This window comes from Neolamprologus multifasciatus, chromosome 18 (genome assembly GCF_963576455.1).
Source record: "Neolamprologus multifasciatus chromosome 18, fNeoMul1.2, whole genome shotgun sequence".
Taxonomy (NCBI): Eukaryota; Metazoa; Chordata; class Actinopteri; order Cichliformes; family Cichlidae; genus Neolamprologus; species Neolamprologus multifasciatus.
Genome location: NC_140456.1, coordinates 23568595 through 23594909, shown reverse-complemented (window position 1 = coordinate 23594909; position 26315 = coordinate 23568595). Strand labels below are relative to the sequence as shown.

General features: G+C 41.2%; 3 protein-coding genes across 4 annotated transcripts; 2 read left to right on the top strand and 1 right to left on the bottom strand.

The window, feature by feature from the left end:
- Positions 1-1005: 1005 nt before the first annotated feature.
- Positions 1006-11183, top strand: LOC146497962 (ras-related protein Rab-3A-like). The gene is made up of 5 exons (XM_085141293.1): positions 1006-1238; positions 4008-4232; positions 5734-5852; positions 6317-6441; positions 8016-11183. Exons 1-5 carry the CDS (start codon positions 1236-1238, stop codon positions 8204-8206), a joined length of 663 nt encoding a protein of 220 aa, XP_084997419.1. The 5' UTR covers positions 1006-1235; the 3' UTR covers positions 8207-11183.
- LOC146497961 (transcription factor JunD-like) lies at positions 10642-13424 on the bottom strand. The gene has a single exon (XM_085141282.1). The coding sequence runs from the start codon at positions 13159-13161 to the stop codon at positions 12226-12228; it is 936 nt and encodes a 311-aa protein (XP_084997408.1). The 5' UTR covers positions 13162-13424; the 3' UTR covers positions 10642-12225.
- Positions 13425-15303: 1879 nt separating this feature from the next.
- LOC146497960 (pyroglutamyl-peptidase 1-like) lies at positions 15304-19342 on the top strand. 2 transcript variants are annotated; one of them, XM_085141291.1, is made up of 5 exons: positions 15304-15440; positions 15903-15955; positions 16331-16465; positions 17506-17738; positions 18198-19342. In XM_085141291.1, exons 1-5 carry the CDS (start codon positions 15410-15412, stop codon positions 18406-18408), a joined length of 663 nt encoding a protein of 220 aa, XP_084997417.1. In that variant the 5' UTR covers positions 15304-15409; the 3' UTR covers positions 18409-19342. The 2 variants fall into 2 exon arrangements, with proteins under 2 accessions (XP_084997417.1, XP_084997418.1); XM_085141292.1 differs by having other exon boundaries at positions 15305-15440; positions 16349-16465.
- Positions 19343-26315: the final 6973 nt, after the last annotated feature.

The following is a 26315-nucleotide window of genomic DNA, read 5'->3' as shown; positions in this document are numbered from 1 at the left end:
TCCAAAGAGAATGCATTTCTACGTGACACTGCAGACAAACATTGTTCAATGCTAATTTTATTTTCAGTTCTAATTTCCAAAGGGTGGATCTCGCTCTGTGAAAGCTCCAGCCTCGTGTCACCTTAAGTGGATAACAGATTAAGATGATAGATGGTTGTATTTAAAGACATCTTATCGTAAAGACCTTATAGTATCATATCACCCTGACAGAGCACTTCACTTTTGGACTGCTGGCTTACTTCTTAATATATTTAAAAGTAGTTTGAGAGGCAAAACCTTTCAATTTCAGGTACCTCTTCTGTGGAAACAGCTCCCAGTTTGTAATGTATTTAGGTGATTCACAGACACCCTCTCGACTTTTAAGATAAGGTTTCAAACTTTCCTTTATGATAAAGTTTATGGTTAGGGTGTGGATCAGGTGACCCTGGATAGTCCCTACCACCTGGCATTTATCATTAATTATTATTCATCTCTAGCTTTCTTTCACAACCTGTCTTTTGTTCTGTCTCCCTTCACTCTCTTCCCCTCACTGAGCCTGGTCCTGCTCAAGGTTTCTTCCTGTTAAAAGGAAGTTTTTCTTTCCCACTGTCACCAAGTGCTTGGTCATGGGGGTCATTTGGTTGTTGTGGTTTTCTCTCTTTTATTGTAGGTTTGTTGCATTACAATATAAAGCCCCACGAGATAACTATTGTTGTGATTTGGTGTCATGTAAATAAAGCTAAATTGAATAAATTTTAATTGAATGTATTGAACTGAATGCTGAGTTTTGGAGATTAGTGCAAAAATATGTATTATACATTGCAATTAAAATGTAGTAATAAAAAAATTTAAGAAGCACAATGCTATACATCAAGGAGTGGTAAGAATAATATTTATTTCTGTATTTTATCCTAAGTACTGCAACAAACTTTAATCAGTTCGTGACGCAGAATACCCAGTGGATGGTTTATGCATGTATGTTAACTCTCATGTAACGCTCAAAGTCTCCGAGTTTGTTTTATTAGAGCCTGTCCTCTCTTTTGGCCAATTTAAGAAAGAAAACGCATGCAGCGCTGTATGGTCGCTCTGGCAATGTTGAAGTCTTTTCTCTTCTCTGATTGGTCAAGTCTCATGCCAATCATTCTTACACTTAGCAACTACTTATGCCGGAGGCAGCCAATCAAGAAGCGTAAGAGCTACTGCAGGTGCAAAGCAGGGCTAGCCGCTGCAGTAAAGCCGAAGAGAAAACACATTTCATGGTAAATCCCTGCGTTTTTTGTTATTTCTAGGCCTTGTCAAGTGTGACAGTAGCAGCAGAAAGCATGTGGGTTATAAATCGGTTATATAGTCTGAGATTTTGATAGCGTGTTTAGCCGTAAATTAAGAGGAGTAACCTTCATTTGACATAGCTGGGATGCTTAGCTAGCCCCTGCTGCCACATATAAATACTAGTAAGGGTGGCTGTTGTGTTAGCATTAAAGGTAGCGATGCTAGCCGAATTCAGATTATTTGTTGAAACACCTCCGTTTTATGCGCAATGCGTTAATTTATTTTAATCCCCTTTGTTACCTTTCGTGGTGGCTATGGTGCATGAAAACGGGTTATAGTGTTACTATGTATTTCTCTAGCTAAAGTGAACCAACCTGTCAATTTCAGGCTTATTCTCAGCGGAGCTAAGATCCGGTGTTAATTGGTGGTGTGGTTCAAGCCATTTAAATTAGCGACGTGATGTGAGAGGGCACTACTGTTTGGGTGGTTTCCAAAATACAATGCCCTACGAAGCACATTCTGGCCCACCATACGGACATCCATAATTGGCTGTACAGCCAAGCGCTTCGCGCAGGTCCCAGCCCTCCCTGGATGGGAAAGGGTAGTAAGTTTAGCTGACGCTTAGCCTGCTAAGCCCCAGTACTTCCGGCCTCTTATCTGTGTGGAGTGGAGGCGTTCATTTCTTATCCAACCTGTGTTAATATGACGTAGAAACACTCGTGTCTCGGATCTGTTTTTGGCTGGATGTGACGCAGCATCTGAGCGAAACGGCATCAGTTTTCATTCCTGTCCTGATACATCCAAGGCAGTAGCTTAAAATCTCACGCAACAGACCGTAATGCCATTATCTAGCCCCATCAGGGGTATGCATGAGGCTGTTTTTAGTTATGATCTCATGTAAAATTGCAGTAATACCCTCCATCAGACCATCCTTGTAGTGCTGGAAACTTAAACAAGTTTATGGCTATATTTTTAGACTATTTCCTTTTCAGAACATATTTGTCTGCTGTAAGGCTCACTTGATACACAAGAGAAGTCAGCATGCGATGAAATGAGGCACATCTTATTGAGTTCATGATGCCGTAATTGTTGCATCATATTATTTTCAGAGCTCAGGTACTTTCTGCAATAGAGTTGATCTCTGTGTGGTACATGCATTTCAGAGCTCTGTGCCTTTGAGTTGTTGACTTCCTTACTCAGACAAATGTTGGTTTAGAAAAAAAGAGGCTTCAAAAGATGTTTGTGGGTAATATAGATTGATTTGGCTTTTCTGTGCATCTGTAGTTTTCTTCTGATGCTTTTCCTGTCTGTTTGATCTGGTTAAAATCTAGCCAGAAAACTGTGAAATATTTCACCACCTAAAGACTAACTGGAAAATGCATGAAAATTAGAGAATTCAACATGTTCAACATGATTCAACAGAACAGTAGCTAGATGGAAGTGCTTGCTGGCCATGTTGATTGGCCTGCTGCTGACCTGTTTGGCCCAGTGTTTCCATCGGCTGAGTTCACCTGAATCCTCACTAATTTGTAGTTTTTCTTGCAGTCAGTATTTTCACATTTTAATACCATCAGAAGTCTTTCACCAGACCATCTAATCAGATAGTTTAAGGGTTTCTTTTACGCAGTGATCTGAATGAAGAAAAATAAAGTAAAAGCTCTTAAATGTGCCAGCATATTTCAATTTGACAGATTTCTACTAAATTTTGCTGAAGGCTGGTAGAAACTCTCCTCTTTCTCTTTCAAGCAACAGTACCTACAGCTTGCAGGAGAGTCTAAAGCATGGATGTCAAGCTCATTTTACATCAGAGGCCACATACAGCTCGCTTTTATGTGGGCAATGAAATGTGTCTTTCTCTCAGTGTACAGAAAGAGATATGCTAATATAATCAGATATGTTAATATAAGAAAAAGAAGCACCATTTCAGTAGTATGCTTCAGTTTTTCTGCATGAGAAAAATGCTGCTATAGTAAATGAAAGAAATCTGCCAGTGTGACTCTTTGAGCTTAAATTATAAGAAGTTAACTTGTAAAACTACAGAAATCTATAACTTCATTGCTTTGGTGTAGTATGAATGACCCTGGGAGACCTCTTTATTTGTAGAAAAAGCTGTAAAACCTGTGAAAATACAGTTAAAAGTCTTGAATTTATATCCGGCTTCACAATTTTGAAAGCCATCCAAAGGGCCAGGCATTATGTTTGACACTCCTTGTGTAAAGAGTGGACACAGTATTTATTTCACTACAAAAAATATATATAGTTACTAATTAGTTTTCTGATATAGATTTACAGTAAATATAATGCAAAATAAATGTACTAATAAATAATTTTCTACTCTTGTAGATAATTCTAGGAGTATATAAAGCAATTAAACTGGCTTTTTGTGGGTTAGTAAAGCTCTGATCTGCTGGCTGAGGGAATAGTGGTTGGAAAAATGTTCTGATGGGTACTGCACCAACCATAAAGTTTCTCAGCCACCAGCAGAGGAATTGTTTATTTAATTAAGGAGTTACTGTCACGAATACATGGCCTGCAAATTTGCTGGAAGTAAATAGAACAAATACAACACATCTGCAACAAATTTGTTGGCGTTTTTTCAGGTTGCACAAATGTAGTTTGCAGTATTTTAAGTTGTTGTACTGTGCATACTGTACTGTGCATACTGTAATGTGTTTCTGCTGTTTCATGCAAAGTAACATTGCACGCTGTTTCCTCAAGCTTTTGTTCTTTATAACTTACTTATCCTTATCCTTGCGTAGATGGCGTCTGCAAATGCCACATACGGGCAGAAGGAGTCTACGGACCAAAACTTTGATTACATGTTTAAAATCCTGATCATTGGCAACAGCAGCGTAGGAAAGACTTCCTTCCTTTTCCGCTATGCAGATGACTCATTCACGCCAGCCTTTGTCAGCACTGTGGGCATCGACTTTAAGGTCAAGACCATCTACAGGAATGACAAGAGGATAAAGCTTCAGATATGGGTGAGAATGTAACTAATAGCACAAAAATAGTACTTGTATGTCTTTATGGAACACACTTAATTAACTCCTGTCAGTGTTTGATTGAAAATGAAAGCAAATTTTATAAGTTCTTACGATCTCCTATAATCCCCTTTTGACGTAATAACCTGTATCAGACATACCGCTGTAGCTCCTTGTGAAACTTCAGGAGGTGAGATTGTAGGTACAGATAGTGTAGTGGTTACGAAAGCAGATCTTTGGGTTTAAAATGATAAATGTGGGAAAATAATTGGGAAATGAGAGGGTAACTGGTGAAAGGTGTCTGCCAGTCACTGATTGATCCCCAGCTTCTCCATCCCATGTAATGAAGTATCCTTGAGCAAGAAGTTGAACCACAAGGTCTTCCTAGTAAAAGGGAGCTTTTCTTTTGCACTATCACCAAGTGCTTGCTCATAGGATGTAGTTTGATTGTTGGGTTTTTCTATTGTTGTTATGGTTTGGAGCTGTACATGTATATAAAATTGAATTGAATTGAGTTATGAATGTATGCGTGATAGGGTGAGTGAGAATTGCAATAGGCACTATAATATAAGTTCCAGTACATTACGTAATTTTTAAATGTTTAAACTGAATCAAGATTTTCTTATGCTGCAGTGGAGTTGGACAGCTGGAGAGCTAATTAAATGTAACCAAATGCAGCCTGCAGTGCGTGCATGTTTATGATTATTTTTTTTTTTGTAGTGGTTTAAGTCCATATGACTGCTGCACACACTTGCACTCATATTTTTACATGATTGTTATTCTATATAAAATAACAGAAGATTGCAAATCCAGTCTCTCAAAGTTAAAGGAAGTCTATTTATCTGACTAATTATTCTCATGGACAGATGGAGACAGCACTTACTGTAAGCGTACTTGTTATACTTGTTTGAAGTCCGCCTCAAGGCCTCACACATAGTTGGTTCATCATTGTGTAGTTTCACTATAATTAAGAGAACGTTGACACCTGAGCGGCGGCTCACACTCACTGCCTGAGCCAATCAGATCCTAGCATGCTCGTGGATGCCTGAACTATAACATGTCTTTAACTGAAACTGAAATAAACCTCACAGTGATGTAAAAACGGGGATAAGAAACAGATCCTCACATGCAAACAAACAAATTAGATGTTATCATGAATTTCCCTTTTACCTTATTGCTTATTAAAATACAGATTTTTCCTGCCCATCGTATTAGTGACAGTGGAGTCTGTCTTATCGTGTGTCGCTAATCAGTACCAGAACTGGCCTCTTCTGTGCCTTTTTATTTGTTGTGTAAACCCTTGAAGGGTACTTATTACGAGCCATAAAGCCTGACACTGGAACCAAGTACTCATTACATGAAACACCACAAGAATGTGTAATGCTCATGGGAGTTTGGAGACTCTTGCACAGCCACAAATCCATTGCAGGTGCCTCGTCAGTGTTCTTTGTCCTCTGCTCACAATAATCCTGCATATTCTCAAAAATGTCTCTGAATGTAGGACACTGCTGGGCAGGAGCGCTACAGGACAATCACCACAGCCTACTACAGGGGTGCCATGGGCTTCATCCTCATGTATGACATTACCAATGAGGAATCCTTCAACGCTGTCCAAGACTGGTGAGGGACGGCTGATTGTCTGTGTCTGTGAGAGTGGTGACTCATTAAGCTGCAATCTTATTTTCTCTTAATTTCGCCCAGCTTTCCTTTTGAGTTCAGCGTATCCTCCATCTAAATTTCTGAGATGTACAGCTGTGGTTCCACTACATGGAGATAGTCTAATAGATCATTAGACTACAGTAGGTCATTATTGAAATCAGCAAACAAATGCACAGTGATGTTAAAAATAACCGTTGGTTTTTCTAACTCCGTGTTTGCAACACAGATGGAAGAAGTGTATGTCACTGCTGAACGAGAAAGAAACGCAGCAGATCGTATGTTAGATAGTTTTCTTCTCAGATCCACACAGCTCTGTGTTGAAGGGATGTGTCAAAATATTTTCTGATTAAATTGCTTTAATGTCAAAAAAATGCTTGTGAGATTCCGTGAGTCAGAACATTAAACCATCCTGTTTTTGCAAACAGGTCGACCCAGATCAAGACATACTCGTGGGACAACGCTCAGGTCCTGTTGGTGGGGAACAAGTGTGATATGGAAGACGAGCGAGTGGTGGCTGCAGAGAGGGGCCGGCAGCTGTCAGAACAGCTGGGTAAGTCATTTGGTCAGAATGAAAACTGGACACTGTGCGTGGTGTTGTATCACTCTGGGTGTGTATCTCCCGTTTCCAAGAATATTTAAGTTTATTCCGATGGCCAAGTTTTGATTAGACTGTTTGTTTGTGAGGCTGTTGTTATGGGAGCAAACATAATGCTTAATATCTGTTTAATGTCCTCTTCAGCTTTGCTGCACTGCATCATTTCATTTGTGTGTGAAACTGATGTTTGGAGAACGTTAAAGCTGCAGCAGCTCTTACAGAGAAATGTTATTGTTTGATGTGTGTTTGGGCTTGTGGCCTTCATTACAGACAATGTTTTAAGTGGGATGAGAGGTTGTAAGAGTAGTAGTATAATACTGTGCTGTGCAAAAGTCTTGAGCCACTCCTCACTTGTTTATACAAGGAGCCAGACTTGCTTATAATGTTTAGAGTGCTCTTGAACAACGGTTCTCAAGGCTTTCTAAGTTTTTCTTTGGACAGGCACTTTGTTACTAGCAGGCTGTTGCAGAAACACATCATTTGTCACCATTTCTTTAGCTGAATGTATGAAAACTGCCAGTTTGACAGACATAAAATAGTTTTTTTCCACCAACAAGGTGATGTTCAGTGTGTCAAAAGATGTTTTGAGAAAACTGGACAAGTGGAGGACCAAAGAAGATGTGGCAGGCCTAAAATGTCTGCAGCAAGTAAATCATATCCTTGATTATGTTGTTAAAAATGGGAAAATCAACACAGACCTGACACAGGACTTAAGAGATGCACCTGACCTTCCAGTTGATCGAGCTGCCTTTTATTAAAGCCTCATCAGAAATGGTCTTAGTGGAAGGGTAGCTGTCAAGAAGCCATTCTTAAGGAAGGAAAACATGTTATAAAATGCCATGGTGTGCCAAAATACACAAGAACAAGTACACTGTTGGTCATTGATTGACCTCCCCAGAGCCCAGACCTCAAAAATACTGAAGCATTGTGGGATCATCTTGACAGATAACAGAACAAAAGCAGCCAACATCCAAAGATAAGCTCTGAATGTCCTTCAAGAAGCCTGCAGAACTCTGTTTTTTGCCTTTTTATATACTTTTTTCTGTGTATTTTTGCATGTTTCCCACTATCCTTGCAAAACATAAAGAAATGAGGGGTGGCTGAAGACTTGTGCACAGTACTGTAACTCTAAATTAAAGGCAATTGAGCAAAAGTGAACTGCTAACATGAGCCTTAAACAAGATATCTGAAGTTTAACAGAGATCAGATCATCAGAACTTAAGAAATTACAAACATGGAAATGCACAAAGCTAAGTAGCTGCAGCTTTGAGAAGGATGTTTTTTGTACTCTTAGACTATTTGGTTTAATCTCAGACCACCAATCACAGGGAGACAGGTTTTAGAAAAAATGGTTTTAAAATCTCTTCAGTCTTCTGATATAAAGGAAAATGTCATCAGACTTGAGCTGCCTGCCTGACTAGTTTTGATATGTCTTGCCACGATGAGATCACTGGGTTAAGAGGATAAGCTGCACATTGAAACAATAAGTGTAACCACAACGCATCTGTCTCTGTCACCCCTTCTGCCAGGTTTTGAGTTCTTTGAAGCAAGCGCTAAAGACAACATTAACGTGAAGCAGACATTCGAGCGGCTCGTGGACATCATCTGTGAGAGGATGGCAGAGAGTCTGGATAACAACGACCCCACCATCACCGGAGCTAAACAGGGGCCACAGCTCAGCGAGCAGCCTCAGAGGTCCCATCAGGATTGTGCTTGTTGAACACAGCTACACACACGTCTGCTGTCATGAGATCCACACACCTTGTTAGGTTTTATTTTTGAGTTTTGCTTTCTTTTTGTTTGTTTTCATACCACACACAGAAACTGCCATACATAGAGACAGACGCAAGATGGCTCTTCAGTTCTCCACCCCTCTCACTACACCACAACTACTGTCCACATCAGCCAGTTCCCCCCAAAGATGTGGTGTTCTTAAAGTTTTTGTTGTCAGTAGTACAGAAATTATGAGATTATGTATATTTGGTCAGAGGGATAAAGAACATTTAACATGGTTACCATCGTAAAAAGTCTTCAATAGCTGCACACGCACTATAACAGAACTGCAAAAGGCCAGTCAGGCTAAGACTACATCATTCCTTATTTTTAACGTGTCTGTGATTGGGTTGAACTCTAAAAGGTTGTGAAGGAGCAGTATTCTCCTCCAGCCTCCACTCCCATTCAGCACCAATGCCTCAGACCTAAATAGATACCAATCATTTGGCAATTCTTCGACATTCATTTCCACTGAAAATATGTTTGTTGCTGTGTTGGTTGATGTTTTTTTGTTTTTGAATTGGTCAGGTGTGGTTTTGAGCATGTGAAATCATCTTGTCATAGTTGTGTTTTAGTTTGGTGTCCTTACAGGGTTGTTTGAGAGCTCGTTTCTCTCTTTAACTTAGGGAATTAGTGGAAAAATAGCAAGTTGTGCATAACACTCAACCAATCAAGACATCTATGCTCATGGAGTCTAAAAATGCACTGCTCCTGTTGTTTAGGGAGATTTTATACTAAATCAGATCAGAATCAGAAAGACTTTATTTATCCCCAAGGGGCAATGTAGTTCATAACAAAACAAAAGTCAACAGAAAAGGTATGACTAATTTACTTTGATAACAATTTGCATCCAAAAGATTAACAGGACGCTTAATCTGGTTGAAATTCGTACATCGCTTAAGAGAACCTGTGCATTCCACCTTAAAAGATGCAGGTATAGGCATTTCTGAATTTGATCATATGGTTAGGTATAGCTGACTAATGTAGAAGATGCGCATGCCACCATAGGAACCGTGGTTGTACAACTTTAAAAAAGAAGCCCATGACTTAAGCTAGTGTGCACATGTGTCAACTTCTTACTGTTCTGTAATAACTCTCTGCTGGCTTATACTCAGCACCATGACAGAGAATCAGGAGCCTATTGTTCTCCTACCAAGTCTTTACCACTTCACCATTACAACACTGGAAACACCTGGGTGCAAACTTTTCATAGGCATACAGTGTGTCAGTTTTAGTTTTGTTGTGAAATATGTTAACTTTGGAAATAAGTGGTAGTAATAGAAGTGCATTTCTTTATTCTATGAGTGTAGATATATAATTACTTTGAGGCCAGTCTCAGAAATTTTAAACAAATGTTTATTAGCAGACTCAGAGAGTATGTTAATGCGGCGTTAAAAAAAAAAAAAGCAACAGAGCCTCTTTTTTTTTTTTTTTTTAACCTTTTTTGTTGCTGCTGCTTTTTAACACATAGGACGAAATAAAAGGATACAGGATCTATTTCGCTAACTGAAGAGTGTATAAATGTTTTAAAGGTGAAATGCATATATAATATATTAAAGTGAGAATGATTTTGGATATTGGATTCATTCCTGTGCCGTAGTAAGAGGTGCATGTCGTTGATGTTTTTAATGGATTCTGGTTGACTGGATCTGTATGAGCTGTTGTCTGATTTGAAATCCCACCTATCATGCAGTTAAGATACTTGGAGGTACCCGGTGGGGCTAAAGGTTTCAGATGTTAAGCCCACAGCGCCCTGCACATTGTATTACTTTCATTCAATGCGTACAATGTGCAACGTGCAATCACTAGAAAGGCATGTGATTCAGTGTGAGCACTGGTGCAGCACAGTCCTGCCATATCCAGGAAGCCTCTTATGTCTTTGTAGATGATATTTATGTCTTTACGTATTTATTTTTGACAGAATATGATGTTTTTGAGCATGTTAAATTGTGACTCTTATTTCTCCCTTTCTTTCTGTGAGGCTCAAGTTAAGGGATTTGTTTGCTTGTGTATTTAGTACAAACCGGTAAGTCATGCATTCAGACATATGCTGAGGCATGCGAAGACATAGCTTCATCACATGAATTATTTATTTTGTATTATTTATAACTTAATTTATTTGTAGTATTCTTCCTAGATTATGCATTCTGCACTCAACTTTTTAAGAGATGTTCAGTAGTATTCAGTCGCTAAACTGTCCCAGCTTTTAGATGACAGTGTGTTTACAGTGCACAGTGTACAAAGCTTGAGATGATTCCTCGAGAGGAAAGTTAAACATTCCAGTGTAAAACCTCTGCTCATGTCCACATGACTTTGGTGGGAAGTTTGTTTGTCTTTTGATATCAGTTATGTAACTTTTAAGGCTAGGCTGAGCATAGAACAGTTTTGTTTTGTTTTGTTGACCATCGTCAGCACAGTGAAACCTCGCTGAAAGTTTTTGAGCACTGTACTCGGGCGTTTGAATGTACAGTTTCTATAAAGAGGGTCTTGATGATGTGTTTAAAGCCAAAAACATTGCTTGTTGGACTTGTGCTATCAAACCTGTCTGGTAGTTTTTCTACTCTGTGCAGCAGCTCCAAACATCCAAAGTGTTTTGGGAATAAAGTGAATATGCTGAACACTTGATTAAAAAGTGATTCTTACCACATTTGTCCTTTTTTTTTTTTTTTTTTTTTTTTTTTTTTTTTTTAATTTTGCTTAGTGTATCTTACTGCAGCTGTAAACTTGCTAATAACTTAGGAAAACACATCCTCCCGTCCAACCGTCCTGCTCCTCCTCCTCCTCTTTCCTCACCCTGTTACATATAACCTGTGTAAATAGGAACTTTCTGCCCGTCAGGCATTAGGAATGTGAATTGTGCTGTAACTGTGTAATGCCAGGTTTACTAAAAATAAGGAATCAATAAACAACTTCTCAAAGCTGGAGTTCTGTGTGGATTCAACAACCTCTCCCAAAGTGTGGGTGATTTACAAGAAGTGCACATGTGATGGCTCAGAAATGGTTTAGAGTAAGTTGTACTGTGCCCAGCAGAGGGCACAATACTACAATGATGTGTTCATTTCTGCCCTTTGAGTTGTTTGACCATCTATGGTTTGATTCAGCTTCTCTACAGCACTTAATACAACACCCACAGTGTCAACTGTGCAAAAAGAGATATGTAGAAAAGATGTCGTGTAAGTCCTTTAAACTGTTATCAGCAGGCTGTCTTCTTATTAAGAAACAAAACGTTTGAGCTGTAGTAATGTAGTGAATTTAATAATGTCTCGTAGACTCGTTCATTACACATGATACATGGAGTTTCTCAGCACACATACATTCATGGAAGTTTGGCAAGTAGAAGTACAAGAGTAGCCATCATAAAGGAAAGTACAAAGGTTACTGTACACAGAAGCGACAAGACATGCAGTGTTCATTTTTCCAAAAACAAAACAAAACAATGAAATAAGACCATATGTAAAATAAGAAATGTTTCAGTAAATAAAATATAGATATTTGTCATTTCTAAGTGCTTGTAAACAAGTAAGGCATTATATTACACAGTGGATGACAGCACTTGGTGACACCCCGGTGTTTTGGTTGCGCCCACGTTGAGATTGTCCAGCTTACACACAAATAAGTGCCACACCAGTTCAGTGGATTGCACTTTGCTACATGGCTTTCCCAGAATAAGGACATCAAAGTGAGTCTGTTTGCTGCAAAACACTGCAAGCTGTAGTCCCCACCAGCTTTCGTTTTCCAGTTGACCTGCAGCTCTTATCGAGGCCTGTTCACTTCCGTGTAAACGTCTCTGTTTATGCTTCCCAACCATAGCCGGGAGGATGCATCCACACTGGCTTCGCATTAAGCGTCTCGTGAAAGGGATTTTCTGTTACACGGGGCACAAATGTTCTTTATAATGCAAGCCTGTATCCACGGGCCACATTTGTAGCAGTAATAAACATCAATTAAAGAGCACCATTATTGGAATTAATAAGCCTGGACCTGGTTTGGTAAAAGCTGGCACCCGCTGCTAACATGGTTCATCACCTTTTGCTTCAGCTGGGCCACTTGCTCCCTGAGCACGCTGGCTGTGGATGCCAGCTCGGTGTTCTGCGTTTTCAGGGTCTTGACCTTGTCCTCCAGCCGAGAGATCCTCTCCAGCTTTCTCTTGCGACATTTGGAGGCGGCTATCCTGTTGCGCAGCTTCTTTCTCTCCGCCTTGATGCGCTCTTGGTTGTCCATGTCGATGGGGGACAGAGGAGGACTCTCCCCGAAGCTCTGCATGTCCGGCACGGTCTGAGGTTCGTCCTTCAAAGCGCCGACAGACTGGAGTCGTGACAGAGCGGCCGCAGCGACCGCCTGTTGCTGCGCGGTAGCCAAATGAGACGGCGGCGGCGGGAAGGGAATGGTGTCCGTGGAATAGTTGATGGTGGTGCCTCCGAGCGGACTGGCCGCGTAGCCGTTCAGCGTAGTGTACACGGGGAGGTCTGATGCCTGAAGGCTGGCAGAGCCTGCTGCGCTGGATGATCCGAGGAGCTCCAGCCTGTCCACGGAGACGCACCCCGTCTCGCTCAGCTGGTTCTGCTTGTGAAGATCCTCCAGCGCCTTTACGAAACCTTCCGCGAATTCCTGCTCGTCACTGGCTGACTTTGGGTAAAGGAACTGGGAGGTCGGGTTGGTGGTGGTGACTAGACCGTTAGACTGGATAATAAGTCGCTCTAGGTCCGGAGAGGTTAGTTTCAGGAGTCCTAAGTCTGAGGAGTTGAGAAGTCCGTCTGCGTCCCGGAGCGGGTTAGATTTGAGTTCGGAGTTCTGATTGTCTAGGTTCAGATTAATGTCCTTCTTCATCATCGTGTTCTGGGAATAGATACCGGAGACCCTCGGAGTATTCACCACGGTGCCTGTGTAGAGGCTTGTTTCCATTCTACACCCTCATAAGAGGGAGTGTTGAGCGTTAGGCATTAACGTTTGTTCAACAGTCACATCCAAACATGAGGAAATCAGCTGACTCTTACTTGGTGTATTCCGATCTCCTTTCTCGTCTTATCACTCAGTCGACCACTTCAACTAAGCTGTTGTGCCTGTTGGGGCTCTGATGTGCCTCTATATGATACGGTCTTTTCCCGATGGCACGACTGCTATGCGCAGCGCCAGACCTTGCTCGCTTTCTAGCCCTAAAAATTCCATTATGTCACTCCAGAGCACGGAGATTGGCCCAAAATGACGTTGGTTTCCGGTTCAATTTGAATAAGGGGCAGAGCCGGCCTTTATCGCCATGGAGACATTAGGTAAACTCCAAACAGTGCAATGCATTGTGGTTTGATGTCATAGCATAAAAAAGCTCAGGGTCGCCAGAAGTGAGCAGAGACTGGGCGGGGAAGGTGTGAGAGGCGAAGGCCAAGGAAAGGGAGAAGAGCGCAGCAGGCTCTGCTGAAAATGTTCCTCCAACTCAGTCAAAAGAAGGTTTTTAATAGATGAAAAGTGGAAGTAGAGCAGGCTTGCTATCTCTTTGTGTTGGTTAAAGTTCAAATTCAGATTACAACGCTATTTATTCATCACACTCTGATTAGACCTGATTAGAGGCTCAGAGATCACGGTTAACTTTCATATAAACCAGACTTAAGATGAGGCATTATGTCTCATGGTGTTCCTGGTTAAACTGAGCATAAACGAGAAAAGGGAAGGAAACGTTGAAAGTAAATGGAGGAAACCAGTGTGCACTGTGATTGAAAGTAACTTGTGGAAATGTTAATGCCCTTACATGTCCATCAGTGGTTCCTGGAAAACAAACTCTATGTAGGGTATTTTTCTGAGGTCTCCAAAGCCGAATGTATTTGTTCAACAAAAATGCGCGCAGCTACTTTGCAATTATAATACTTTTTTTTTTATACCCACATGAAATGACTCATATGGCTGGCGAATGTACTTTAGACCCTCACAGCCTCATAGGGCAGAGTGGGATAAACAGAGAGATGTACGAGAGACAAATACAGCATCCTTGCAGTACAGTATATCAGCGAGTTGAGACCCTGCGGTCGTGCAAAACATTGTTATTCCGCCCACCGCTCAGCGGTGACGTCAACAGCCCGTCTGCATCAGCACCAGAGCAGAGAGGGCATCGTTAGTTTCCATGGCAACAGAGACACGGTGAGTGACGCAGGCAAGACTGAGAGAAAGGTGAATGAGTTGAGGCGGGAGAAGGAGAGAGGGAGGGGCGGGGTAGCGACTGCAGTGCAGGTTGTGTAGGGGGTCTGTGGAGTTGTCCTGTGCGCGTGGGTGTTTGATATAGAGACTGTAGCCACAGCGCCAGTAACATGAATGAGATACATCTTGTGAAGCATTCCCTTTAAAATGTTTCCAACACCGATGGAGAGCGCATTTTCTTCATTGTGCCAGCCACACAGGATGCAGTGTCCAGAATGTGTGAGTCATTTCGCAACCCAGGGGTGTGGACCGCACAGTGTAGCGAGAATGAAAAAAGAAGGGCTGTTCCTGCAAGGCAAAATTAGATTAGCCGTGACTTCCTAACAACAAACTGAGAAGAAGGCTTGTCCTCTACACTCAGGTAAACAGACTGTGTCAGAGGTTGTGTAAGTCACGGAGAAGTGTCCTTTGCCTTTGACTCTCTGGGGAGAAAGGCTCTGCAACACCCTGTGCCACTCACCGTGCGTCTGAGCAGCTCCACCGGAGCAGCTGGTTGGGGGTTAAATGTTCACTTGGGGACTGGCAAGAAACCCCCCTCCCCTCTCCAAAAAAATAGAGAGTGTGTTCATGTTTGTTATTCCCTTCAACTTAAACTTCTCTAACTTTAAATCTATAAATAGAAAACAGATGCTTGGCTTTCATTTTCAGTATTCCCGTGGCTCGAATTGCACTGTCGTTCATTAAAACGCATTAAAAATGATTGTTGTCAGCTTCCTCCTGTCTCTGATTTATTTGCCGATTAAAGGGAGAAAAAACATAATCCACAAATCCCCCCCGTTTATGTCTAGTATGAGCTGCTGCGGAGAGAGTGAGATGCATGCCCAAACAATAGATGGCAGTATTATCCATCCTTGTGTGCCGTTTCCTTTCAGCTGTGAATAAGAAGAAGACAGCACAAAGCGCAGACAATCCTGGGGTCCTTGCCAGTGCTCATTTAACACAACTCCAGTCACATTAACCGAGGACAATGGCCAGTAAGAAGAAAATAGTTGTCACAGGTGAGAGCTCTTGATTGGTCAGCGGACTGGAGATAGGCACAGTGTGTCTGCAAGTCTTTTTTTTTTTTTTTTTTTTTTTGGCAGTGCTGTTATATCTCAGAATTCTTTATGTCTGAGCTGCACAGTTACTATTGCACTTGAGCTGTTGTGAATACATCATGAATGGATGATGGCTCTGCTGTCAAAGTTAACGCGCTGCAGAGAGTAATGTCGCTGTCGGGGATAAAGGATTTTGTCTCCTGGCTTTGATAATGACAAAGCAATCACCCCGTTTCTCTTCACTGTATCACGTGCTTGTACTGCAATTAATTTTTTAACTTGAAGTAACCTTTACACTTTAAACGAAGGGTCCCTTTAACACCAGTCCTGTATCTGCTCTCCATTAAAGATGAGCACTCTGTCTCTGTTGCTTGCCTCGCCACAGATGTGTTTAATTAGTTGGTTGTTTTGTTTTTTCTGCAGGGTTTGAGCCATTTGCTGAGCATATCGTGAACTCCAGCTGGGTAGCTGTACAGGTAATCAGAGATTAATGATCAAGACAACGGTTTAATTTATCTCCAAAGTTGGGACAGTCCTGCTTTGAAGCAAGGGATGCCTCAATAAAATGCAACAAATGAATACAAAAGAACACCATATACACTGGCCAATTACACTTAAAAGGCCAGATCAGAGGTTATAATTGCTATACTCCAGCTTGACCACGACCCTGAATTGAATAAGTGTAAGAAATTAAGTGAATTTGTAATGAACGTATACGGGAAAATGCTTTAGTAAATTCACAAAGGGCTTGTTATACATATTGCACAAAGCTGTGGACTAAAGGGTCTGTCACTTTGTGCTCATGTTTGTTTATTGCCTGGAAAGCTAATTGCAATTATCTTGTACATAAGCACTGTGTGTGTTCACAGGAGCTGGAGCGGTTAGGACTGGGCGGCGCAGTAGATCTGTATGTGTGTGAGATGCCCGTTGAATACCAGGCTGTTAAGCGCCTACTGCCGTCGCTGTGGAAAGAGCATCAGCCACAGGTATTCATAGAAATGCACACTATTTTACAGATGGAGTTTTGTATGCATGTAGTGCTATGCAAAAGTCTTGAGCCACTCCTCATTTCTTTACATTTTGTTAGGAAAACTGGAAATGAGTGTAGTGATTTAACAAACATGTGAAGCACAGTATGTAAGGCAAAAACCGTGTAAAGTTTTAACGTGACGACCTTTATTCTTCAACACAGCCTGAACTCTTCTAAGCAAGTGTTCTTGTTAGTTCTTCAGGAGTAGTTCTCCAGGTTTCTTGAAGGACATTCAAAGCATTTTCCTTCTTTGGATGTTGGCTGCCTTTTGTTCCAGTCTTTATCAAGTTGATCGCACACGGTTTCAAAAATGTTGCGGTCTTTGCTCTGCGGAGGCCAGTCCATGACTGTGGCCATACACTTTTCAGGTGGTATTGAAATTTTGAGACTCGACTCATAGCAGAGCATCTACTGTTTTACAGGCTGTTGACTCTCACTGTTGAACCTCTCTCTTGGCCTTCTCCACACTGACAATGATTTGAACCAAACATTTCAAAGAATGGTTACTTGAGAGCTATTTCTGATGTGGCTTCAGTAACAGTATATGAATCATTTAAGTCCTTTTTTTTTTTGCTTTGCCACTTTGACCCTCCCCTTCTCCACTGTCCTCAAAATTTGCACACCATTTGGAGAACTAGTGGGAATCGCCTTGTTGGCGCAACAGTGATTTTTACGCCTGTCAGCTGTCATCATTAGCGCATATACAGAAATCGAAACAATTGTTCTTGTGACAGGCCTCTAGTAAACAAAGTGCCAAAAGTAAAAATTTAAAATTTGGTGCTTTGTCAAGTTGTCTGAGTTAGTTAATCAGGAAATGGTCAGGGTTGGACTCATAAGTGGAAAAAGCAGTCAATGTTCAAAGAAAGTCTTGAGTAATAGTTCTCTAGGGCACTTTAAAATATGAGAAGTTTGCTTGCTGGAAGCAAAAGACTTTTGCACAGTATACAGTAAATGCCCAAATGAACCAGTGTCTCCTGTTTAATTTCCTGTGAACAGTTGGTGGTGCATGTCGGTGTTTCTGGATTAGCCACCACAGTCACTCTCGAACGATGCGGTCATAATAAGGGCTACATGCGTCCAGACAACTGCAGCTTCTGCCCGGCCTCCCAGTGCTGCGTGGAGAACGGCCCGGATTGCATAAAATCAATCCTAGACATGGAAACGATCTGTAAAAGGGTCAATGACGCTGGCATTGGCATCACTGTGTCCACTTCTGAGGATGCTGGAAGGTTGGTGATGTGTTTGAAAATGTTTCATAAATAACTCGCCTGCACACTCGGGGTGTGTTCAGCCACCGTATATAGGTGGCTGCCTTTCGTAGCAAAGGAACACAATAAGATATCTTTCAAAGTAAATGGTACCATACAGTCAGCAAACATACGGTGTGTTTGCACAGCTTTTGTTTACACGTCTGTTCTGAATGCTGCAGTCGGGCCCAACAGACAGAATCCATAGCTGATAACAAGGTCCGATAAGTGTGTGTTTTATCTCATCACAAAATGAAGGCATATGTGCACATTATTCTATTTAAATGCTTAAAGCCGATGCTGAAAACTGCAGTCGGGGATACGTCCATTACTGCAGAGTTGGCACACAGCCTTTGAGTGTATCTCCCATCAGTTCCTCCTCCTGACTTTTGCTACAGCGTGCAATTATGTCTAACATCCACCTACTTTGGCCCCTGGCAGGTACCTGTGTGACTACACTTACTACACATCTCTGCACCTGGGAAAGGGCTGTGCTGCTTTTGTCCATGTGCCTCCTCTAGGAAAACCCTACAGCGGCAAGGATCTGGGTAGGGCCCTCCAGGCTGTCATACAGGAAATGTTGAAACTGCTGGAGGGGAGTCACAGTGAGGAGGCGCAAAAAGGCACCAAGCACAACAGTGATAAGCCTTAACAAAACTTGACCACTTTTGACTGACTTACAATATGAGGGTACGCACAACTGGCCAAGATGTAATGTTTTCATCCGAGGGAAGCTGTGCGGCTCCCAAACCTGTGACATCCAGTGCCAACTGTCGACCTGGAGCTGCAGAAAATGAGGGCTTGATATTCACATTTGTTTGTCACATTTGTGCCTCACCTGGGTGTGGTGTCTTAGAAATATTATGTCTCTAACACTCCCGATTAGGTTGGTGTCTGGAAATTGTCATTCCCCCCCGTGTCGGTTTGCACTTCACCCACAGAAATGTGATGACTTTCAAAATGTGAACCTGGAAAAATGTGTGTTCATCTCAGGGAATATATTGCAAATGCAATCAGTAATGTGATTAACTTTGTCTGTCCTGTGTATGTATGGTAGGATTGCAGAGGAAAACGAATGGAACACTGTGTATAATTAAAAAAAGCTTCATACAGACTTGGTCTTGTCCTTGTTGATCTGAAATCTTTGGTCAGATTATTTATGAACTTCTCACTTGCAAACTTTTAGACAGATCTTGATGTCAGTCATTAAATTCACAATTTCCCTTTAGGCCATTCCTCAACAGCTGTTCATCCGTCTCTGTACAGCCACTTGAAATTGCAAAAAGTTTTAGGCCTGCAGTTTATCTCGAGACAGTGAAGTGTACTCGGTGAAACAATTAACTACTTCGTCACGTGTCCTGTCACACTGAATTCTTTCATAACTGACGTACTCTTGGATTCCTGTGATGCTCAGCTGAGTTACGGTAATGCTGGTAATGATTAAACAGACCTGCTGAACCTGTTCTGACCTGATAGATTGGGGGAAGGCGGCGAAAGCTCATGATTACAAACAACCTGCTCCTATAGTTGTAATGCACTTTTTTTTTTTCTTTAACACCTGTTACTGATGTAAAACAGGTGTCAAACATGAGGCGCGAGGGCCAGAATCAGCCTGGCAGAAGGCTCCAATACAGTCTACTGGGCATTTTTCACAGCTTGTCCTACTGATGAAGACATCCCTTACAGCTGTTCATTTCACACAAAAGTAACAATTAAATGACAGGATTTCCTTTTCCCCCCCTCACCATCTACAGCCGAAAGTTCTTTCTTTTACAATGTGTCCATAATAAAAATCAATAAATGGGACATTTTTTGATAATTAAAAATGTTCTGCTTTATATTTACAGGACAGTGTGGGCAATAAGCAACCATAACTTGTTTTGTAATTTCACACATTTCTTACAATTAAAGCCCAAAGAGTCATGCTGACTAATTTATTTTGTTAAACAGAGCTGCATTTCTTTATCATGTTGTAAAACTGAGACATACTGTTAAAATTGCACTCCTTTTCCTTATATTGAGATAACACGGGGATTAAATGTATGGTTAAACTTATTTACCCACTTTTCACAGTTGGCACTATTATGACCAAAGTGGGCTCCATGTGGGCCCCAATGTAAAATGAGTTTAGCTTCCCTGATGGAAAATCGTTAAAATACCATAGCAGAAGAAAGTGCAAGGATTAATGTGAACCTCATAAATGCTATAACCTGGTTGGACCTCATAGCAATATATTAGTAACTGATAAAGTACAACAGTGTGTATTAAAACCCTATATTTAATTAAATATAGTAAAAAAAAAAATCTGATGTTGCAAATAACAAGTTTTTATTGTTGCTTGAAAAATGCCCACCTGGTGGAGGAACTATAAACTGTGTTATTTGGTTAAATGAAATGGTTCAAACAATTCAAGAATCATTCTTCCTGATGTAAAACGGCAAACATTATACCTACCTCAGCATTTTGCCTGCTTCCTTTTTTTTTTTTTTAAAAAATGGCCGTTTGACAACTGAGACCATTTCTGATGATGCTTCAGTGAACAGCAGATGGATCAACTAAAAGGTCAGATACATCTCCCAGATCCTGTGTAAGTTCCTCACTGAATCACTTCAGAACTGTCACAGGTACAACACAATAAAAAAAATCCTGTTTCTTCCTGTTTCTTAAGGACGTGACTTTCAGATAATGTCCATTTGCTGTAGCTACTGTTTTAGGCTGTTAGGTTTTGTAATGTTGATTGTCATTTATGCTTAGAAATATTTAACCATATATGCTTAGAGGTGTTTAATTAATTGTGTAGTGATAGGATGTGTGATCTTTAGCAGGCTGCAAAGGCTTGGTGCGCATTCCAGAGTGTTCTGGAATCCACACCTACATCCTGGGAGCATGGGAGGAGGTCGTACCTTGTTTTATTGTTTTATGGTAGGATAAACGTAGCTATATCTGTTTTAGTCTGAGTGCCTTTTGTTTAGATAAACTGGTGGACTTTCCAGACCAGTAGGTTTAGGGAAGTCTTTATGGGGTCACGCTCTGACCACACACACACACACACACACACACACACACACAGTATTCTTTGTTCACATGTTTACCTATGTAAGATGTTATATGTTAATGACCCTATGCATATTCATGTAACCACAATAAAAGGAGTGCTATGGGGAACCTGGCTGAGAGTCTGACGGAGGTCAAGTGGTGGAACGACACTTGGCTCCAGGCAGGTCTCCCTCATGCATGAGTAACATGAAGAACTTTGCCTACTTTGGGTCTTGCTTTGCTGTGTAATTATATTGTCTTCAACGTTCCAGCGAATAGGTTTAAGCTACAAACCTATCATTAATTGGTCCTTCGAGAGCCGGAGCCCTGGAGTCGACATTCACCGAGGGGAGAAGAGACACGCTGAAAGACTGACGTCAGCCAGGAAGTTCCTGTAGTAAAGTCCCGAGACGTGAGAAATTGTCATCGGGCAGGTGGATTGGCTGTCTGTCTTTTCTCCTCGATGAATGACGATCGGCGGGATTTGAGGCTACATTACACGCTAAGCAACGCCGAGTAAGTTGAGAGAGCGACTCTATAACCGCAGAACTGGGTTAGGGTCCCAGAACTGGGTTAGTGTCCCGAAAAAAGAGGTTTTGGTAAAATCGCCCAAGGGCCCAAGCGTCCAGTGAGTGTCCGGTTTTGAAATCGCCCTGGGTTTGTGTCCCGAGCGTCTCTTCATTGGGTTTTGTCGCGCGACTGGGTTAGGGTCCCGAAAGACTGGGTTAGGGTCCCGAGCGGTCCGGTGTGAGTCCGGAATAGGCCTATTTTGTGTTGTTGTTGTTGTGTTTGAGTGTGTTTGTGTGAGTGGGTGCGGAGCAGAACACGTGGTCTGTGACACCGGCTGTTGTTGTTATCATGGGTTCCAAAGCAACCAAGAGTGCGTCAGAGGGTGACAGACGTTTATGTTGGACTTCGCTCCTGGCAGCGCAAAGTATTTAGTATTAGTAGTATTCTTTTTTAAAAGAGAGCACGGTCGCGCGGGTTTCACACGGACCTGAGCCGTGCGGTTAATCGCAGGCTTATAAATGGAAGAGATTCAAATGTTAGAAGTTTTCAGAAAACACACCAGCCTTGAAGAGCGTGTGGAGAAGGCCAGCCCACATCAGCAGCACTTAAGATATGCTCTGGTGAATGGCTTTCCCCCACCCCTTGCTGACACAAAATGTTTATTCTTTAGCTTGCCCTGATCGACAACAGCCTGTGCTCCAGACCATAGATTTAATTGAGGTGGATAAGTGTTACAAGAATCTGCATTAAGCTTAGGGTTGCTCAAATTCAGTACAATGACATATGAGATGAAGTAAAATAGGCAAATATTTAAACTGATGATGTGCATAGAGGCACTTGACCTGTTTGAAAGACTGTTGTCTTATTATGAGCCATTGTTGAGCTATAGAGCACACCTATGAAAACAACTAATATGCTGAACCCTGTATGAAGCAGCTGAAAACTACATGATGGAGAAGCTGAATTGAATATGAAAGTGCAAGTCTTTGCCACTGTGGGGCAAAGCACACAACCACTGTGTGAGGTTGCGTTATGGTCTCTTCTGAGCTGATGAGCAAGCTACACATTATCAGATCAGGAGCTGGCTGAGAACTCTTCAAAGAGAGGAAAGCAGAACTATGATAACTGTGATAACTGGAGTGTGCAGAGTTTCCATGAGTTCAGTTTCTTCTTTCAGATGCGCAGCAGTTTTCCTGCATCTTGACTCATGTGTGTAGCGTGTTCATAGCATCAGCATCATGTTTTTGTTTATTTGTTTTGTTGGGTTAAAAAATAATTAAATAAACTTGTGATCTTATTTATGGATCACGATGGGACATGCCATTGGCCAAATGATTTATTTACGCAGATGAAAAAAGTGAGTGTGAATGTGTCTGACGTCACAGTGTTTTTGTGCGCTGTGTAAAAGTAATTGCCTCTGATTGTGAGAGCGGTGATTCTGCAGGTCACCAGCTATTGTAAAGAAAAAAAAAAAAGAGTACAAAAGAGACAAAATTTACATTGTAGATGAAAAATAATCATAGGAAAAGGGTTTTGTGTTTATCAGCCAAGAACAACTACAATCTCATTTTCTGCTTTTAAGAAAGGAGAGTTCACAAAAACAGAGAGAGAGAGAGATGTGTGTTGATTAAGCAGTGATAATAATAATGAACATGTCTTAGTTTGTCACTTTTAGATGAAAAGCAGACCTGAATCAATTTTCCACATGCAGCGGTCGGAAGAAAGTTATAGTTTAACATCATTGGAAACGTTCAGGCCAAGTTTTTGGCTAACTTATTTACAGCTCCATGTGTCCCTCAACCTCACAAGCGAGCTCTCACTCCTCCCTGAAGACAAGGAATGCAGCTCCAAAGAGCAATAACATGGCAGATAAAGAGACAGCAGTAAAGTCCTGAGCAAAGAGTCCCAGCAAGCAGCAGCAGTGTGGACAAACAGCATCAGAGAAGAAGAGCAAATCCATCATCCTGCCTGATTGGATGAATGGCACTGTGTTTCCAACAAGCTGCAACTTCACTGTGCATGTGAAAAGAACGTTTGAGGAGAACTGAGGAGACTGTTGGAGTTTGACATTTGCCACATTTGGAGTAAAATGGCAAGAAGAGACAGTGAAACACAGGACAAAGCTGAAAGAGGACTGCCTGTTATTGGACTGTTGAAGTGGGAGAGGACAACAGAGTGAGAGCAGTGGTGAGAACACATAGGAATTTTGTTTTCAATATGGGAAATCAAAATTGGGGTTAGCAAACCTGGGGAAAAGAAAACTGACTGCTTAAGTTGGAAAATTGTGAAGGAGTCTGAAACACTGCAAAAAGAAACATACAGAATCACACACACAAGCAAAACATGCATTAACCCTACTAACACTTCCAAACACAAGAGAGCTCATGAAGATTAGACAACATCTTGAGCATGTGAGTCTGTTTATCATCTTGTCCAAGTCACCTCGTGTGATGCAAAGATCAATGGACTCATAGCACATCAGTTACAAAATGATCACATAATAGCAGAGAAGTGTGTAGGAAAGGCAGCTTTAAGAACATGCCCTGCTGGAGATGCAGCTCCACAGACATTGATTAAACCTGCCTAATAACACAAACACACATGCAATGAAAGTCAGCTTGTTATCTCTCATCAGTGTTAAAATAGTGTAAATTTAACAGACACTTGTTATCAAATGCTGAATTTATCCAATGAAAATTGACTCTCTAGGTTGCAGGACAACAGTTTAACTTTTGTGGTAAAAAAGATTCTGGTTTGAACAACCACTGATCAGACAATAAATTTAGTTGTTAATATAGTAAATTGGGAGGTGCTTCCTGCTTGATTGATGCAGCACAAATAATTTACTGTATGAGGGAAATTCTATTTTTGTGATAACATTTTGAATATGCATTTCTGTTGTCCTGCCATCTTAGTGGGTTAATAGCTGATATGCAAATTAGTTGATCGTTCTTAGATTGAGGAAAGGTGACTGAATTCTAGCACGAGTGAATGGGATGTGTTGGAGTTTGTTGTGTGTTGAGTGGAGACTCTAAAACACTGAGTTTCCTGTTTTGATGTGCGAGTGAATCCTGTACCTAAATACACAATTCTGAATACGTCAGAACAAACTTCTTTTGTGAAGTGCATGGCAACATGTCACATGTTTTATGATGAAGGGAGAAAGGAAAACTGAATAAAATGGGTGTGTGGCCTAAATGATTGAAGAGCACAGACCTGTGGATTAAACTCATAGCTAATAACATATTAGGCTTATGTTGTGTGTTGTGCAGCTGATGGCTGGTTTGGAGTGAATCTAGCTGATGATTTTTCTTTTGTTGTGAAGTTGAGCCTGCCAATCAGTATGATGGTATGATAAACCATGCTAATGGTATGATTTACCCTCCTGAGATGAGGAGCTTGTGTCATGACTTAACAAGGCCTTTTTATTTTGTTACTTTCACCGTGCACTGAAAGTTTTGTTCGATAATCTCTGTTTGAGCAGATCTGCACGATTAGAACAGAAAGCGCTGTTCGACACGTCGTCGAGAAAATTGTTACAAGTGAGTTTCTCCACATTAAAATGGGCTCCGGAGAAAGTCACTTATCTGGGACAATTAGAAAATGAGAGTCCCTGTCCAAAAAGGATTCAGCGAGGTAATCCGATCTAAAGTTCTTCTTTTTCTTTTTGAAATGACGTCATTTTGCTGAGAGTGGAAACTGAATGCGACGATCGATTCCACTATTAGCAAAGAAAGAAAGAATGAATGTATGAATGAATGAGTGAAAGAGAAAAAAAACTGATTGGTAAAAGCTGACAAGGCTTGACCACTACTCAAGGTTAACCTCCACCTAGACAGGCCAAAAGGGTGGATGAATCTATGTGTGTTTCCTTTTACAGGAGCAAAAAGATGACAGCAACATTCGAGGTTGCGTGATGATTTAACCTTTTAAATGCCACTTTCTGTGTCTGTGCATCTACCAGGGGTGTTGTTCACTACCTTGTGTTGCTCACAGAGGAAACTGTGAGAAAGAGTGTATACATCTGCGCAGCGCTAACATTTGCATTTTCTTTTCTACAGCATTTTCTTTTCTACAGCATTACAGTTCTTCATGTGAATTTATCATGTGATTTATACCAGGACAGCTGGTTGATGTTTTTTCCTACTATAGGATTTCTGGGTTTATGTGTGAAGAAAACTGTGTTTACAGGTTATGAGTGGTGATGCTGTTACACTGAGTTTTGGGAAAATGTGAAGGTTACTTTGACAATGTGAATAACATTCTTTCCACAGCTATGGATGGTTAACTTTATGGTCCTTTTATAGCACCTCTGGAACCTGTCGACCTGCGTCTGACCACCGGGATGATCTTTGTGTGTTGCTAATGTTTGTTTTTCTAAGAGTACATATAGAGGATTCAGCAGAAGCGGACAAGTGACATGAGAAAAACAAATAAGAGATGCAGTGTTTATGGAATAATTTAATATGGGGCTCATTAGCTAACCACCATTGAGCTCATAGTGATTGATGAGTGGAGTGACTTTGCTTAAGAGAAGTCACCGATTACATTAATGTTAACTGAGCACATGGGATGATCCATGTCTGAGGCAAATTATGGAAATATTTGTAGTTTACTGATTTGAAAAAACCTGCACATGATACTTGTCTTGCTGATGTTGAATGCTTTATTACTCTTATGATACAATTGTTTATAGGTGTGAAGTTTGATTTCACTTCCAGATCTTGTTTTTCAGGCCATGATGGTGTGTATGCAAGCTCCTGGCGGAGCCAGTTTTTAAGCAAACTTAATATACAAAACACACTAACATTTTTTTTATTGCAGGATTGTAGGCCCGGGGTGGAGCTACTCCGGAGGAGACACCCTGATGTTGCCTGGGACATGATCTAGCTAACCTTTTTCTTTAAGACAGGAATCTAGGTTTGATGAGTTGACTCATGGGAGTGTCCATGCGTCAAGAGGAGGGGTCCAGGATTAACATGAAACAATGTTTTCTATTATTGTTGCAGTGAT

Coding starts and splice junctions, on each gene's coding strand:
- LOC146497960 (XM_085141291.1), top strand. CDS start 15,410: ATGGCCAGTAAGAAGAAAATAGTTGTCACAG. Junction 15,441..15,902: donor GAAGAAAATAGTTGTCACAG/GTGAGAGCTCTT, acceptor TTTTTTCTGCAG/GGTTTGAGCCATTTGCTGAG. Junction 15,956..16,330: donor CCAGCTGGGTAGCTGTACAG/GTAATCAGAGAT, acceptor CTTGTACATAAG/CACTGTGTGTGTTCACAGGA.
- LOC146497961 (XM_085141282.1), bottom strand. CDS start 13,161: ATGGAAACAAGCCTCTACACAGGCACCGTGGTGAATACTCCGAGGGTC.
- LOC146497962 (XM_085141293.1), top strand. Junction 4,233..5,733: donor GGATAAAGCTTCAGATATGG/GTGAGAATGTAA, acceptor CTCTGAATGTAG/GACACTGCTGGGCAGGAGCG. Junction 5,853..6,316: donor TTCAACGCTGTCCAAGACTG/GTGAGGGACGGC, acceptor TTTTGCAAACAG/GTCGACCCAGATCAAGACAT.